This window comes from Dasypus novemcinctus, chromosome 2 (genome assembly GCF_030445035.2).
Source record: "Dasypus novemcinctus isolate mDasNov1 chromosome 2, mDasNov1.1.hap2, whole genome shotgun sequence".
In the NCBI taxonomy this organism is placed as follows: domain Eukaryota; kingdom Metazoa; phylum Chordata; class Mammalia; order Cingulata; family Dasypodidae; genus Dasypus; species Dasypus novemcinctus.
The window spans coordinates 163,525,815-163,542,746 of NC_080674.1; the positions used below are offsets into that span (position 1 = coordinate 163,525,815).

The 16,932-nt window shown below is 44.3% G+C and overlaps 1 protein-coding gene across 4 annotated transcripts in view; it reads left to right on the forward strand.

Moving 5' to 3' along the window:
- Window positions 1-15,829, forward strand: part of GRIA1 (glutamate ionotropic receptor AMPA type subunit 1) — a 341,795-nt gene extending 325,966 nt beyond the window's left edge. For 3 of the 4 annotated variants that reach the window (XM_058281096.2, XM_058281089.2, XM_058281088.2), the window contains exons 15-16: window positions 4,892-5,026; window positions 13,008-15,829. In XM_058281096.2, the coding sequence (XP_058137079.1) occupies window positions 4,892-5,007 (116 nt within the window). In that variant the 3' untranslated portion in view covers window positions 5,008-5,026; window positions 13,008-15,829. The remainder of the gene's footprint in view (window positions 1-4,891; window positions 5,027-13,007) is intronic. The other variant, XM_058281097.2, reaches the window with a different exon arrangement.
- Window positions 15,830-16,932: the final 1,103 nt, after the last annotated feature.

Genomic DNA, 16,932 nt, shown 5'->3' on the forward strand with positions numbered 1-16,932 from the left:
AGGTCAAAACACACAACTACCCACATCAAAGAATGAACATTAAAACTCCTAGAGTTCTTCCCAAAGCCTCTAAGCTATACACCCTACATTTCCTATCACTGCCCAAGAAGAAGGGACTAGATAGAAACAAAGATCTTTCTTTTTAAACTCTTCCTTTGGGGCCGTGAGCCAGAATCACCTCTAGGGACAGCGGGTTTGGTTTTCCTCAGTCACGCAAGAGCCTTGCTCTCTGTGCTTAGTGTGGGCAGATACTCAACTCCCAGAGAAGCCCTGTGTGAGGATGTCCGCTTTACCTTCAGACTGGTACCTGTTTCTGGAAAATTCCTCCCACTCTGGAAGAGGCCTATGGTTCTCCCCCACCCCCCTACCCACGTTGTCTCACTGAGCTCTCTACTGTGGTTTTGTTTGGAGTCAGGCTGTTCTGTGATGCATTGTACAGCAGCCGGTCCCTGAACACATACTGCTGAGAAGATCCGCCCCCACAGCCCTCACTTTCGCAGTATTTGCCTTGCCAATTATTAGTACAATGGGCCAATTCTCATCCTGTGTTGCTCTTGGGGAAAATATGCAGGCTGGGGAACTGGCCTAGATTGGAAATGGAACAGCAGAAGTTGCCAATTAACATGAGTTCCTTTTTTGCATCCCCTAAAGGAGTTAGTCTCTAGGGAGAATTTATAAAAGGCATGATCCCAGGCCCTCTAGGAACTCCTCTGATGCCTTGAATCTCTTGGGGTTGGTATGAGGATCACAAGTCATTTGGTCAATCTGTGTCCAGTGCTTGAATCCCTTGCTGACCTTACCAGCTTCTTCCTGAATACTTCTGCAAGTTGGGGGACTTACTTGTGATGCTGCATGCTACCTTGGACAGCTCCATTTATTTGAAAGTCTTCCTTTAGTTGAATCAAATCTGCCTCCCCATAGCTTCCCCCACTTTGGTCCTAGCTAAGGAGTGAGCCAAGTCTACCACTCAGCCTTCATTCCCTGGAAAGAGCCAACCACTTATGGAAATGTTTCATAGGCCAAAAATACTGGTTTCTGGAAAAGCACCAGAGAAAGACTACGGTAGCAGAAAGGTGAATATCTGGAAGAGAGATTGGACTTTTCTACATGGCCCTGAAAGGCAAAGATTACAGACACAGCAGGGGCTTGCAGGCCGCCCCTATAACTCCAGTTGTATGCATGTAAGCAAATCTGCTGTACTAGAGCCTGTGGAAAGTAGAGAGAATCAGAAGCCACAGCCTTTGTTCTATAGGAGTTCACACTCTCACCAGGAAGAAAAAATGGAATGGGAACATTTGGGAAAACAAGTGTTCCTAAAATCCAAAACTTGGCCCAAATTTAGCAGGTCTTGGATTGGGCAGCCCCAGCCACAGTGGGAGAGTCTGGTCTTAGGGACAAGAGCCTTGGATTCTCCACAGAGCTTTCTACTTTTGCCATAATGAAGGCTTCACGTCTCTGCTTCAGGTCTGGCTCAAATCTCATAAAGACTTTAGTCAGCCCCACATTCTTGGAAGAGATGTTGGCTTAGAAACACAGAGGGAGTCTGGGACAGTCCCCAGTATGTGGAAAGAGCAAGGAGAAATATGAACAAAAACATCTCCCTTCCACATGAGGGAGATAGCAAATCAAGACAACAGGTTAAGGGGAGCAGATGAAGGGGGGCCTCATCACCATAGCAACAAGCCCAATGATCCTGAAAGCTAGGATTTTTTTTTCACCTGTCACTCTTCTCCACACTGTCATTCTCTTTCCCTTCTTCTGGCAGGAGTCAAGTTGTGACTTTTTCACTCCCACCAACAAGCTGCTGGGCTTTGGGGAGTACAGCTGCTAAGGGATGGGAGGAGAATGGAGTCCCCTGAGGTGTACTCCTAAGGCTAAGCTCCATTCCTCTCCTTTCCCTAGCCAAAGCTGGGAAGCTTGTGGTTTGCCCATGAAAGATCTTAGGTGTTTGTACCCAAGCCCAAGAAGAAGCCATTCTTGTACAGATACTGTGGATCAGTGGAGGAATCAGAATTCTGACCCTCAAATAAAAGGACTTTTGCCCCAGCCCCAACATGCCCCAATCATGTCACATCTGAGTGGCCCAAAGACAGTCAGTCACAAGAACTAAACAGGGCTATGGCCTTGGGCCTCCTTAGAAAGAACTAAAAGAGTCACGCATGGTGCTATCAAGAAGCTAATGGCACATTTACGGGAAATCACAAAACCTTGCTTAAGTGTAAACTCCTCAACTATCTGGACTAAGAAGATACCAGCACCAGTCCTTTATCCCACGCTACATCAAATTATGCCCAATTTAGATAACTGTGCTAAGTTTGCTTTCTGATATGGATAGCAATAGGGCCCAGGTCCTTCCTTGATTCCGAGATCTTCCCTGATTCTTGCTACTACAGAATTTTTTTAGAATAAAGAAGGACCAGTGATACTGTGTGTTCTACGAGAGGTGGCCATCACCATACTATCTGGCTGCCTCTTTCTCTGTACTGGATGCCTGCCTTTCATGCCATCTCCACAGGCCAGGGACCTCCTTCAGAAGTGCAGGATGCTCACTACCTCCAGACATCATCAGATGCTCAGTCACTGGACCTTCTTCCTTCTGTGGTTACACAGAACATGGCCTCCATTCCCATATGAAGATCTGGCCCTACTTCCCTCCCCAGATGCACCAGAAGTGGACAGGTCACCTTCTACAGGCAAAGAGGCAGCTGCCCTTTTCTGTTGAAGATAGCAACAGAAAAAGATGCCCACAGCTCCTTTATCCTTGAAGGCAATCAGCTACTGAAGAGAACTGGGAAAAGACCAAGAGGAAGAAAACAGACTTGGTGCTCAAGGAGGGAAGGTGCCCTTCAGCTTTTGAAAGGCTGGTCAGCTGGTGAAGTCAGCAGGACTGATTTCTTGCCCTTCTACCTTCTTGTCTACCACCCTCCCTCAGGCCTTTCCCATCCACTCCCTCTGAGCATCCCTGTTCACCACTCCTTGGTTAGGTGTGAGCTGATAATATGTTAAGACACCTCCCCACTCCACCCCATCCCTGTCCACACAGAATTTTTACAAAATTCTGAAAACCATAAGTCCTCTAAGGATTCTTATGAATTGCTCTCCAAAGGTAGAATTTCAGACCCCTTGAATAATAAAGCGGGATACATTTTGAGAGTCCTGCAAATCACACCAAATGGGAATTTACTTGTTTCAGCCAACTCTTAAACCAAGTACAGAACTCATTTTTGCACATGTCCCTTATCTGGCCATTATACCAGAGCAGGAGAAATTCTGCCTCCTTTGAATAATCATTTCCCCTACTTCCCAAGCCAGGCTATGCCTTGCCAAGTGTAACCCATATTCAAGAGCCATCTGCTTTAGCAATACAGGAAGCTATCAAGGGGGTGTGCTTTAGATAATCCTACAGTTCTGCCAGCCAAGGCTGCTTCAGGGGAGCAGCAGGCATGCTGCTATTGCCAACTGCTGTCCCCAAGCCCAACCCTGCTGGATCCTCTACAATGTACCCAGTAGAACTAGGGCAGAGCCTACTGCATTGGTCAATAAGAGACTTCTTTCCACACACCCAGATTCTGCCAGAGGGTCTTTAGAGTACTCAAGAGTTCCCCACCTTTTGAGTAGCTAGCCTACACCCCCCGCTGAAAAGGAACACATGGAGAGGTGTCAAAGCCACGTCCTATCCACCACCAAGCAACCAACTGTGGTGTGCACCTGTGCCAAATGAGGTGCACCTTTCATTTTAATTTACTGGGACACGCACTGTACCTGAGCAAACAATACAAACAGAGGTGTTAAGCCACCACAACATCTGGGGATGAGTATTCTTCCAAGAGGTAAAGGGGTTCGTTCACCTGCATCAGGAATGTGACTAAGCAGACTTGTCCTCTTCCTGAGCCATTACCTCCCACAATAATCACCGGCTGCCTTTTTTTTTTTTTTTTCAACACTTGGGAAGGTGTTGTCCCTCAGCACTTTTAACCCTGGAGGTAATAGGACTCAGGGACGGTCTCCCCAGACTGATGGCCTTCCTCCTACTGGGCATGGGTACCTGTGCCCAAACCCCTGGGGTTTAAGCACTCTGCTCTGTGTCCCTGTTCATCCAAGCCAGTGCAAGATCTTTTATTTCAGGCAACAGAGATTTCTAAATCCAGCCACCTGGCCCTGCCTCCAGCATTTTTTAGCAAGCACCTCCAATAGAAAAATGACACCAATTAAGCATAATTATTAGGATTTAATAGAGCCATTTTTCTATCTCAGTGCCTTTTTACTATTTCAAGCCCCCTAGGTTTTTTCCCCCTAAACTGTGACTCTGAGCAGGAAGTTAAAGGATACATCAGTTGGTCTTTATTATACATACAATAACTGTCTTATTAAGTTGAGATCAAATGCATGTCTAGGAGAAAGTTCCTTTTTAAGTACCAACTCTCACACAAATGCTTGGAGACATAAACAATGAAGGAGCCCAGTGCATTGCTGAGCAACAGAGGGGAAGGGGGACAGGAGCCAGGCTGAAAGACAAAGAATAAGGTTTTCCGAAAGAATGGAGCAGGCTTGAGGATGCAGGTCTTGGTAGAAGCTGCCCTGAATTTCTTGTGGCCCCTCCCACCCTAGAAAAGGCATTGGGGAGGGGAAATGTCATAACAAAGTAAACATACCCAGGGATGCTTGGAAATTATTAGATGTACACGTATACATATCCACATACATTTTTTTCCTGGGGAATGTTTAGCACAAGGACAATGTATAAAAAGCCTTTCCAACTATTATGAACTTTAAAGAGGGTGATGGGGTTGAGTGTATGTGTGTAAATACCTTGTTTGCTTGGATGGTCTTTAGCCTCTTTGCTCACTTTACTCTTTCCCCTCCCCCCTCCTTTCCCTCATCCTCTTCCTAGGACAAGACAAGCGCCCTGAGCCTCAGCAATGTGGCGGGCGTGTTCTACATCCTGATTGGAGGACTTGGACTAGCCATGCTGGTTGCCTTAATCGAGTTCTGCTACAAATCCCGTAGCGAATCCAAGCGGATGAAGGTGGCATCGTCTTCCCAGCCCTTTTTCCTCACCTGTTCTGTGCTGTAGCTGGGTTTTCTGGGGGTCCCTTTGTTAGAGGTAGTGGGGAATGATAGGAAGTTGAGGTCAGCCCAGGGCAGGGGGCAGAAAGCTCTTCGAAGGAAGGTGACAGGGAGAGAGACAGTCATGAGAAAGAAAAGAAAGAAGGAAGGATGGTAGGATGTGCCAGGGGCAAACATAAGGCCCAACAAAACAACTACATCTGCCAGAGATGGGGCGGTAAGATTATAAAGGTTAGGCATTTGAGTGGACAGTCAGCACAGCATGAGGCAGGAACAGTAGTTGTAAAGGCTGGGAGGTTGTATCAATAGAAGTGTAGCTCAAAAACACAGGAGGGGATGTCTACCCTGTGCTCTGTGCTAATCTTGCCATGCACGGTGAATTGGGTCCTTTCTTAGCCACCACACTGTAAGATGGACCCTGGCAAAAAGAAGCATGCACAGAAAAGGGTGAGCAGTTTGGAGGATCCCAAACCACATGAAATATAGCAGAAAGAACCTAGAGAAGAGGAGGATTATGAAGGATGTAAGAGGAGGGAGTCTGTAAAAATATGAAGAGTTTTCAGGTGGGAAAGAAATCAGACTAGTTCTGTGGTGCCCCAAAGTATACGACAAGAACTAATAGCTAAAAGTGAGGGAAAACTGATGCTAACACAAGAGGGGAGATCTACATTTTGAACAGAGCTACTCAAAGATGGGATGTACAATCCCAGTAGGTAGCAAGTTCCCCATCACTGGACGTATGCAAGTAGAGGCTGAATAAATATTGGCAAGGATATAGATTCCAACATCCATGGGGAGTTTTTATTAAATGACCTTCAAGGCCCCTCATATTTCATAATTGATCCTCGGTAAGAAAATATTGATGGCGGTAGAAATCATGGGACCCACATCATCAGAAGGCAGAGGCTGAGATACAATCTGTGGCCTTCAGCATCTCTGAACATCAGTAAAGAATAGGAGCAGAAAAAATTACTGAATGAAGCAACATATGGTATAGACCTACAAGGTCTGTACGAACTTAAAGAAGAGAGGAAATAGAGAGGGCTGTGGGAAGAGGCAGAATATGAGAGGCAGGACAAGTGGGATTCAGTCCGAGAGCCGGGGATAGCTGCCCACTCACTCTGGAGGACCTCCAGGTGGTGGCATGGTGACCTAGACTGTTTCCTCTGCTTAACCATTGGCAGGATCTACCCTCCTAAATATGCCCAAAGAAGCCCACTTTGCAGCATGCAATTTTGTTTCAAAGCTCAGCACACCCACTATTGGATCACCAGTACAGCCTCCCACCCAGCCCCTCCCTGCTTCTGGCCGTCAGTCCTACACATGCCTCCAGGTTACCCTGGGAGATGTCTCAGGACATTTGTTCGCCCTATTTGGAAACCGTGTAGTTCTGTATGCGGGGGTGCAGGAGGGAGGGGCTGTGCTTCCGTCCTGGTATTCAGAATGTCCATGTCATGGCTCTACCCTACCTTCCTCTCCCAGGCCATCTGATCTCTTCACATATTCCACACTCAAGCCACCCACCCTATGGTTCCCACCCATGTGCCTTTAGGCAGGCTGACCTCTCTTCTTGTCTTCTGTTCCATGGGGCTCATGTAATTTGGAAATTTTCTCAGGTTTTATAACAAGAACAATTAAGGGATGGAAGTGTGACCTGGGAACACCTTAATCTTACCCTTGGCCATCCCCACCCCCAAGGTCCCCTTGGAAAGTGTGCCTGCACTAAGGACCAAGCACAGTAAAGACGGGGCCTCAGACCCTAAACCAAATGCACACCTCCAAAGAGTTTGGCTGGACATAGTAAGGACTCCTAGAACCTAACTAAAAATCTTTGCTATTTACAATCACCCAAAACCTTCCCCATGGACTCTGACCCAAACCAGAGACCTGGGATTGGCCCAACACACATCAGAGGTGCCCCTTCTCACTGCTTCCCTGGAGACAGTGCCATGTAGTGGTCTGAGCACAGGCCCGGGAGCCCAGCTGCCCATCTACCAATTCCACCTGCTCTGCTGATTAATGGTATCATTTTGGACACTTTGGAGTAACTCTCTGTTCATTTTCTGTAAAATGAGAGCAGTGTTAGTACATATCTCATAGAGTTGTTGTGTGGATTATATGAGATAATGGATATAAAGGGCTTGGCAGAATGCCTGGACTATACTAAAAACTGAATAATAATAGTAATTAGCATTTATAACAATTATATTTGTTATTTAATAATACATTGTTATTATTTATTATTACTAGGGCCAGCCACATCCTCCTTCAAACTTTCCTTTCATTACCCCCACTTATATGTACTAGGCTTTTTGAGCTATATAGATTATGAGTTTTTAAGGTAAGAATCTGTTTGATTTTTTTTGTACCTCCCACACACATAAGGTAAGTATTCATAAAATTAATGTGGAATTGTATCCAGAGAAAATCTCTTGGAGGAGGAGGTCAGGCATAGAAGAGAATGACCCTCTGGTTAAGCAAATTCCACCATCAAAACCACCCTGCCTGGGAAATAAAAACAACATCATCGGAGGTGGCTTTGGCCCCTTCTGTTTGTGCTTATAAGATCTGATGAGACCAGGTGCCCATCAAGTGGGAAACCTCTCCTGGGCATCCAGCCCTACCCATGGGGTTCCCATGACCCCCACTAATCATGGCCAGTGCCATCTGGTGGTACCAGGGTGGCTAAAGACCGGGATTCTGTTAAAACTGAGAGTTAAGCTTCATCCCTAAAATCACAATATTCAGGCAAGAACCACAGAAGAGGCCAATGAGTCATGATATTGCCTCTTTGAGACATTCTCACCCTTCCTTTCACAATGAAGATGCTAAATTTATCAGAAGCCTGCACCAGGGTCTCTTGGAATCATTAATTCAAGGTCTTCCACCATGACTTCTATAATTAATTCCACTGGTTGGCAGGACTTCTGCCCAACTCACTGAGGCTCCTAATAGAATTTTTAATCTTCCAACTGCAGAAATGATTCTGCCACTGTCTTTATTAATCAATCTAGCCCTTAATTTTCGAAGCTCCATCACTCCTCTCTTATCCAAAGGAGATAAGTGGAACGCATCCGGCTTGCCTCTCAGACTTTCCAGCTTTGCAGCTCTCTTTATTATTCTGTGCCATGCCTTCTCTAAAGGCAATTAGCTCTTTTCAGCTTCCCATGGACAGTGACAAGAGAATGACACACACAGAAGCCTATGGCGAGTACCTTCCCTTCTTTTTCTTTGTTCAACCTCAGTACTGGACCAGCTCTTAAGACTTTGAATGCCTAGCCTAGTTCATAGCCAGCCCTCAATTCTCAACACTGTTCAAAGAGCCCTTCCCCAATCTACATGGAGGAGAGAAGGAGAGGAAGAGGGGGCAGAGAAGGGAAAGAAGGGCAAGGGGGAGAGAGGGGCAGGAAAGAAGGGAAGAAGAAGACAATTTTGAGTAACTCCCAACTTAAAAGTACCTCCATATACTATACATTTTCACTAACCCCATGTTGTTCTTGCAGTCCTACAGATAAAGGAACAGGGATTCAGAGAAGCCATGTAGCTTGCCCAAGGTTACATAAACTAACAGCTAGAGGAACAGGAGTCAGACCGCCAACATGGCCTCCACAAACCCTGTGCCCTTGGTACTAGCCAAGCCACTTCCGAATTTCTCCTGTCCCAACCACATGGCACCAGATCATTTTTGAGCACCTCGTATGTGTCCCTCAAGTCACATCCACAGTGCTGGTCACAAATACAAATAAAATGCCCCTCTTGTCCTTAAGTTTTCCTGGTATGGTTGGAGAGGCCATGTGTGGCATTTAATTGTTGTTTCTCTCTTCTCTTTGGCATGTCAGATGAGTAGCATGGACAGCAAGCAACTCACGGATAGTGGGACGGTTCCTACTTTCATTTGTTCCACAAGGACATTCTGAGCAGCACTTTGTGCTAGGCATTGCTTGGCACTGGGGATACAGTCAGGGACAAAACCTAGGTTTCTGTTCTCCGGAAGCTGAGAGTTTGATGGGGAAGACAGAAAATAAGCAAATGCTTGCATGTTCAGTGAATGTGATGAAGAAAAATACCCAGTGCTGTCAAGTATAGAGCAGACAGCCTGTTCTGTTTGGGGATATGGTTTGCCAGGAGGGTCAGAGTAGCTTCCCTGAGCAAGTGATATTTAACAGGCATGAGGCATGCAAAGGAACTGACCAGGGGTGGAGAGTCACTATCAAACGATCCACAAGTGTCAGAGACCTAAGGTCTGGAATTCTTGCCAAAAATGGAAAGATGACCATGAGATTGGGACACACCCTGAAGGAAAATGGTGGCGTGTGAGTGTCAGGGGGCCAGAGAGGGACATCAGGGAACCCATAATATTTTTATTTTTTTTATTTAATTGCCTTTTTAAACAAAAGATAAATAGATCACAAAAAACGTTACATTAAAAAATATAAGAGGTTCCCATATACCCCACACCCCATCCCACCCCACTCCTCCCACATCAACAAGCTCTTTCATCATTCTGGCACATTCATTTCACTTGGTGAATACATTTTGGAGCACTGCTGCACCACATGGATTATAGTTTACATTGTAGTTTGAGTATAATGCAAATAGCCAGGTAGTAGCAAAGATAGATGACACATTCCAGATTGAATAAAGTCTCAGATCCTGTGTCCCTCCCCTCAGCCTGAGAAAATGAACTAGAACCTGAATGCACCACATGGATTATAGTTTACATTGTAGTTTGAGTATAATGCAAATAGCCAGGTAGTAGCAAAGATAGATGACACATTCCAGATTGAATAAAGTCTCAGATCCTGTGTCCCTCCCCTCAGCCTGAGAAAATGAACTAGAACAACAGGGTCTTTCTTCAGGGTCTTTGTTACTCATGATGTTGCTCCTAAAGGGAACTAATCTGAAACCTCCCCCATCCCCAGGAGAGCAGCTGACCTTTCATAATTACATGTGTCTGTGCTAACACTGGGTGTATTTAAGCAACAGCAATTGAGGCCTTGCAAATTTCCCTGGAATTAATGAGCAGCTGAGAAATAGTGCAGCAGATGGTCACCGTGGTTCTTAACATGCGTGCAAGGATGAGGTCATTCCTGAGGTCTGACCTTTTATTAGGGTGCTCTGTGACACACTGAGGCTGGACAGTCTTTCCTCAGAAAGGCAAGGGGCTGAGAAGTTAGGATGTAATCACTTTAAAGAAGTGAGTCTCAGAAGGTGTTGGGGACTTTGGGGTTGCAGTTTTCACTCATCCTTTTCTCCCTGAGTGTCAGTTTCGAAAACAACAACAAAGAAAGGATGAACTATAAGAATGGCTGGTGTGCCAGGGATGGACAATAGAAACTACATTCCCAAAGACAAGGGGAGGAATGACATCAGCTTATGACAACTTAGCTACAGGGGGTAGGAAGAATAACACTGAGAAGGTCATCCCACTTTGTCACATCTAACTCTAATCTTAAGCAACTTGACTTTAAGTCCTCAGTTTCTCTGTAAAGCGAATGGGATCATCTAGAGAAGTGTTTTTCCACCTTGCTTGCATATCGCAATCACCTGGGATGTTTTAAAAATTCAGATGTCCAGACCACATCCCATACCATTTAAATTGGATCTCAGAGGGTAGGGCTCAGGCATCAGTAGTTTCATAGCCAAAACTGCCCCCATGATTGCAATGTGCAGCCAATTTTGAAAACTAGGATCTAGTTGACATTTAGCATTGCTTCCCACTCCAAACTTTTGATTCTATTCATCTCTTCTGAGAGTCCATAAATGTATTAGAAAGGAAGCCAGTAAGCAGTCATTACTGTCTATCAATAGGAGGATGGAGTAATTGACCTCCGAGAAGCCCTCATCTTCCCTGAAAACCAGTTCAGTATGTGACCCTGGAGAATTTTAGCTACAAGCCTGGCTAAATTACCTTAGATGCTAGTAAGCATCAGTGACTATACACCAATCTTCTCCTTTAAAGTAAATTCATCAAGTACCATCAACTTCAATGGAATATTATGGGAATGTGTAAGATGTTTTGAGAAACAAAGCCCAAGGTGATCTGTGTGAACCTTAAACTTTATTTTTTCATTAAAGGGATCTGGCAGAGAAAAATCTTAGATAGGCATTCCAAGCAAAGTTAACATATTTCCAACCAATAAAAAATGTTATTTTCTTTTCAACATTTTAAAGTGAGAATAAGTAACTATTAATTCCTCATGTTTTCATTTTCACATTTCCCCCATATAGCATCGCTGCAGTGTTTATTTGGCCTTTGATTTAACAGAATGCAGTCCAAATCACACTTCCTCTTCAGAGGAGGACAACCAACTGAGAATTTAAATAAATCAAGTCCGGGGGTTGAGGAGGAGACAGACCCAGTGTAGGTGGAGCATCATATGGGGCAAATCTGTCTGAATCATGGATTTTAAAAACAAAGAAAATGTAAAAACATTGTCAGTATTGCCAGTAGTAAAAGGATCCTCCCAGCATAGTATAGGAGAAAGAACAAAAATTGGGTCATATTTGTCTAGCTGCAGTAGGTTGACTGACTGCCCTGGTCACTAGAATCATGGCAATATGGGAGAAAGCCATAGACTGTATGGAAGGATTATAGATTGTTGGCTTTTCTTAGATCAAATTCAAGAATCTCTATTACGCATTTAACTCCATGTTGGACATGCTAGGCATTATCTAGGATTGAGAAGACATGGTCTTTGCCCTCCTCAACATTTGGCTCTTGGAAAGAAGGTAAAACTTATATACCTGAAGAAAAACCACTACAAATGAATGTATAATATACAGAAAGTACCAGTGTGAGGGACAGCAGCACTTGCAGTAAGTAGGCTTCTATACTCTAGAGAGGTTTCAAGAAGGAGGTGAGAATAGAATAAGCTCGAAGGATGGGTTGATCTTAGAAGAAACCTCTCAACCCATAGGCATTTGTTCTTCCTATGTTGAGTTCTACCAAGAAACTTTTCCTTGGGTTGAACTGTACCAACTCCCACCTCAAAAATTCTATGAGTATTTTAATGAGAAGTTAGGGGTGGGCAGGAAGAGATAAGGGTCTGGCTTTTGTGTCATGAAGTTTCTGTCTCCAAAGGACATTTTTCCCATGTCTAATAGGATATGGCTCTAATCCCCTTGTGGTCTTGAAATACCAATTAACTCCTCTGATCCTGGGGTGATCATTGGAATCCTTTTCAACTCTAGGATTCCAACATTCTAGAAACCAAAAACTTTGTAGCAGTGATGTGATACATCAGTCTAGAAGTACAGGTTACACATGCTGATGGAAGCAGTTGACACACAGATAATGACATTTAGAATGCATCCTCATTTTCTTCACCACATATCCCTTTCCAATTAAATTTTGCATATTGTATTATTTAAATGAGCTCTACATTCCTTCAACACATGCTTCTAGAGGTAGAAAAGCATTTTTTTCTTAAGTAGTTAGAGGTAGTTAACTCTGTAGGTGCATAGATACCCACATTTTACAGACATGGAGATTAAGGAACATCTAGAAAGCCAAGGAGATAGTGCTCAGATTCACAGAACTAGTTTATGCCAGAACAAGGACTAGAACCCAAGTTTCCTGAACCCCATTTCCAGAAGATTTTCCACCTGGTTATGTTACATTTATCATTACCAATATCACGGAGATATCCCATTTTTAGGAATCATAGAATATAAGAACCAGACAGGATTTTAGAGATCACCCAGACTAGCACACCCATTAAACAGAAAACCTGAGGCCCTCTCTGGCTCAGATCTTGGAAAAGGGGTCAAACATGTCCAGGGCCATGCAACAGTTCTGTATGTTTATAGGACACCAAAGTTAGCATTATAGTTTAAGGGAAGAGAATTGGGATGACATTTTCAGTTCAGTGTTAATTCATTCTCTTTGCCAATCATTGCCAAGGACCTGGGGAAGAACCCCCGGTCCTCCTGAAAAGGGTTTCTGTTTGATTCCACAGCAGTCCATCAATGAAGCCATACGGACATCGACCCTCCCTCGAAACAGCGGGGCAGGAGCCAGCGGCGGTGGCAGTGGAGAGAATGGCCGGGTGGTCACCCATGACTTCCCCAAGTCCATGCAATCGATTCCTTGCATGAGCCACAGTTCAGGGATGCCCTTAGGAGCCACGGGATTGTAACTGGAGCAGAGTCCCTTTGGGAAGTTGGCTCGGGCTCCCCCAGTCTCATCCCCAACCTTTCAGTGCCAAAAACAACAAAATGAAACGCAACCACCACCAACCACCATGGCCACAAGGAGAATAATTCAACAGATTTTCCTGAAGAATTAAAAAACCATTTTACTGCCCCTTTTCCTTTTTTTCTTTTTTGATGTTCTTTCATCCTTTTCCATTTGCTAAGTGAGGATGATTAATAACACTTCGTACTGCAATAAGGGAAGAGTAACCCTGTCTAATGGAGTCTGTGTCTCTGAAAATGGAGTCACTGGAACACTAATGAGGAAACTATTGTTTTCTTTTAATTTGGTTAGTGTGTCTTTGTGTAATTTTTTCCTACTAATATCCATGGTTTTCAGGTTCTGTTGGGCCTCTTCCTTCTTCTTTCTCCTTGCTTCCAACTCCCTACCCATCCCTCTTCAGTTTTCAGATTTGAGATGCAAGATTCATTCCACCTTACAAGCAAGAAAAAAGCAACCTTCAAATTACTTTGCCATGGGGGCTCTTCAAGTTACCCTCCACTACTTGGCCCCAAGCCATGGATGGAGACAGACTTTGTTGGATGAGTGGGCTGCCTTCCCCAGATAGGACACTGCCTAAGCCCTGACTGAATTAAGAACTCTTGTGAAAAGCTACACAGAGGAATGGTGGCAGAGAGGGCAAGGGATATGTGCAGCCAGAGGAGGAGTCTTGAATTTACAGCTGGAGGCTCAGAGAAAGCTTTATTTCAAGTGTAAGAGTCATTCCATTGGTCATAGGTGGAGCGGTATGCTTCTTCACAGAGTCAGCCTCAGCCCTGAGAAGTTTGTCCTTCTGCCGTGTGCAGGTCCAAAGGCACTCTGGTGGCTGAAGGGTAATTGGCCTCTTCAACCAAGTAGAACACTGGGAACAACTGATAGCCACGATGCTCACTTTTCCTTCACTGGACATCAGAGTAGGCAACCCCACTGAAGAGTAGACTCTCTTTCTCTGCAGAGCCTCTGACATGAGGGAAAATGCTGTGCAAGCTAAGTGCATAATAAAGATGATGGAAGAATTTTGAAGAGGAAGCCTCATCTGAGCCACAAGCAAGAAAGCTTTCCATGGTGTGTGTGCCCTGTACTAATATGAAGTTTAGGGTTTTGCTGACCCTTGGGTTTTTATGTCAATATAGAGTGTTGTTTTAGCATATGGCCAGATAACATTCTGTCATCTTTAATACAGCAAGATTCCCAAGGCTGAATTATTTGAAGGACAGGAAGATGGATTAAGTCAATAATGACATTGCAAGACCCTAAGATCCCTGACCCTGACTTCTAGCCCAAGGAGGCTGACCTTCCACTTGGCTAAGATAGAATGAGGACATTGTATTTCAATGACAAGAATCAATATTTCCAGGATTATGTCTGCAAAACTGATCAAAAGAAATACTGGAAAAGTTACAGGATTCATGGAGAGAAGCCCAGGCTTACTGCAACTTTGGTTGGTAGGGCTAGGGACCCTAGCACACAGCTTTCTTGGAGATCCCAACTCTCATTCGTGGTGCAGTTGGCTTCTAGCTCTTCAGCAGCCACTCTCCTAGGTGCATGATTCAGTTTGTGCCATATGTCACTAGCTTTTATTGATAACCACACTCTGGCTTGTTCCCTTACCTTCTACTTCTATCCAGTGTTCTCTGCTAGGGGTTATCATTAATACTCGACAAGTAAAGGTTTTGGAGCCTACCTAGGGGTAGGTGCAGCATGATTGGCTTCATCTGTGGATTCTCAGTGGACACCCCATCCCTACCTCTCTCCCATTCTCCTTTCATCATCCACAGCAGCAAAGAACCATCCCCAAATCAAACTCTTCACTCTTTCAACTCAAGTGTTGTTCAGTTTCTCATGCGTCAATGTGGGCATGGTACAGGAACTAGGACCTTCAATATGGATTATCACTTTTCACTACTGCCAGCTGATGTCCCTCCCAGTCCACAACCTCACACCAACACCAATTTTCTCATTTCTTTGCCTACCACTGCAGAATCTATGACCCAGCATTAGGGAGTCTGCTTTTTGGAAGAGTTGGAAATAACCCCCTACCATCAATGTGCTTCAAAGACCTTTTGCCTTTGGCCTGGTAAGATGCCTCTCCAGTCACTGAGCCCACCAGTAACATGACCTGACAGGGAGAGAAGGTCTATGCTGGAAACAAAGACCTATGCTATGTGGGGTCCAAGACTCCAGTGGAAGATGTTTTTCTTCAATGGAGGAGTAAAGGGGAAAACAAAAGCAAGAAAAAGTTAACTTGTATTTTTACAACACTTTTCTTAAAACTAGAGCAATGGGAAAGCTCTGAAAGAGATTGACATTTTTCTCAACAGGAATCCATACTTAATAGTTCTGGCTTTCATTAAATTTTGCTCTTTGGTACCTGGGCCTTTTATTTAACATCTATATTTGTTTTAACTTTCTTGGTAGATGTGTGAAAGGATTTTTGCTTGATCAAACACTAAATATATTTTTGGTTCCTGTTTTTCTTTCAAATAGTCAAGGGTTTTTTTTTCCTTTTGGGTATTTGCATAAAATGAAAATATCACCGAGAATTAAATCACTGTGGATCCATTATCTACTTTTCATATTTGTCCATTCCATTTTTGTGCAATTTCTGAAGTTGGAGCTCTAGAGAGCGTGCCATTCCTTATTGCTGAGCCTGAGTCCTGTAGGTTTTTAATGGTGGCCACCATGCCAGACTCACAAACAGCCCTCAAACAAGCCATTTCAGTGACCTAGAGCTCTGTGAGTGATTCATCCAAATAAGATAACAAAAAAAAGACAAAGAGTAATTTCTGGTTCTCAAGGACTACCATTCCAATTACATAGAGGGCAGCATTTCACTTCCAGCTGTGTGGCATATCTAGGGAATTGCATGGCACACAGGGAAACTCTCCCAGTTGTCCCAGTGTGGACAGAGTCATAGCCAGAATCAAATCTAGACATAGCTTATAAGTAGATCATCGTGGCCCTCAGATTGCATCACCCTCATTCTTGCCTGAAGGCTTTTCTTTTCCACCAGCAAGATGGGCTTTCTGTAAAGAATCTGACTCTTGTTGACATTTAGATATTGATAATTAGCAATACCTTCAAGTGTTTTCTTTTCCAAGCAATTATGCATAACAACAGAGGCCAGAGGTCTAACAAAAATGAACAAAGCTCTGACAGTGGCATTTCAGGCAGCCACTACCATGGTAGAGTCAGGTTGGGAGAAGAGACAGAAGGAATCAGGCTTGTATGAAGTTCCAGACATCATCTCACCTACCTGCAGTCACCAACAAAGATTTCCTCACTGCAGCATCTGGGGTGCCTCTGGAGAATCATTTAATACCAGCTGGCCATGGAGGAAGCTGGTTCCTTTGGTCTTCCCTTCAAATAGTGTGGACAGAGACCATAGTGGTCATACTAGCCGAGTTCACCCCATATTGAGCACTTCCTATGTTAAGCACATTTTATACTTAACAGATCATGGCATTAGTCCTCTAAAGTAAGGCCTTACAGATGAGGAATCTGATACTTAAGGAGGTTATATAACTTGCCCATGTTGTGTAAGTGACAGAGCTAGGTTTGAACTTGGGTCTGCCTAAGTCTATAGCCCTGACATCACTTAGCTATGCACCCCGATGTTAACCAGGCCATGATGAGTGATGGCCAAAGAACAGGGGGGCTGTTCTCTA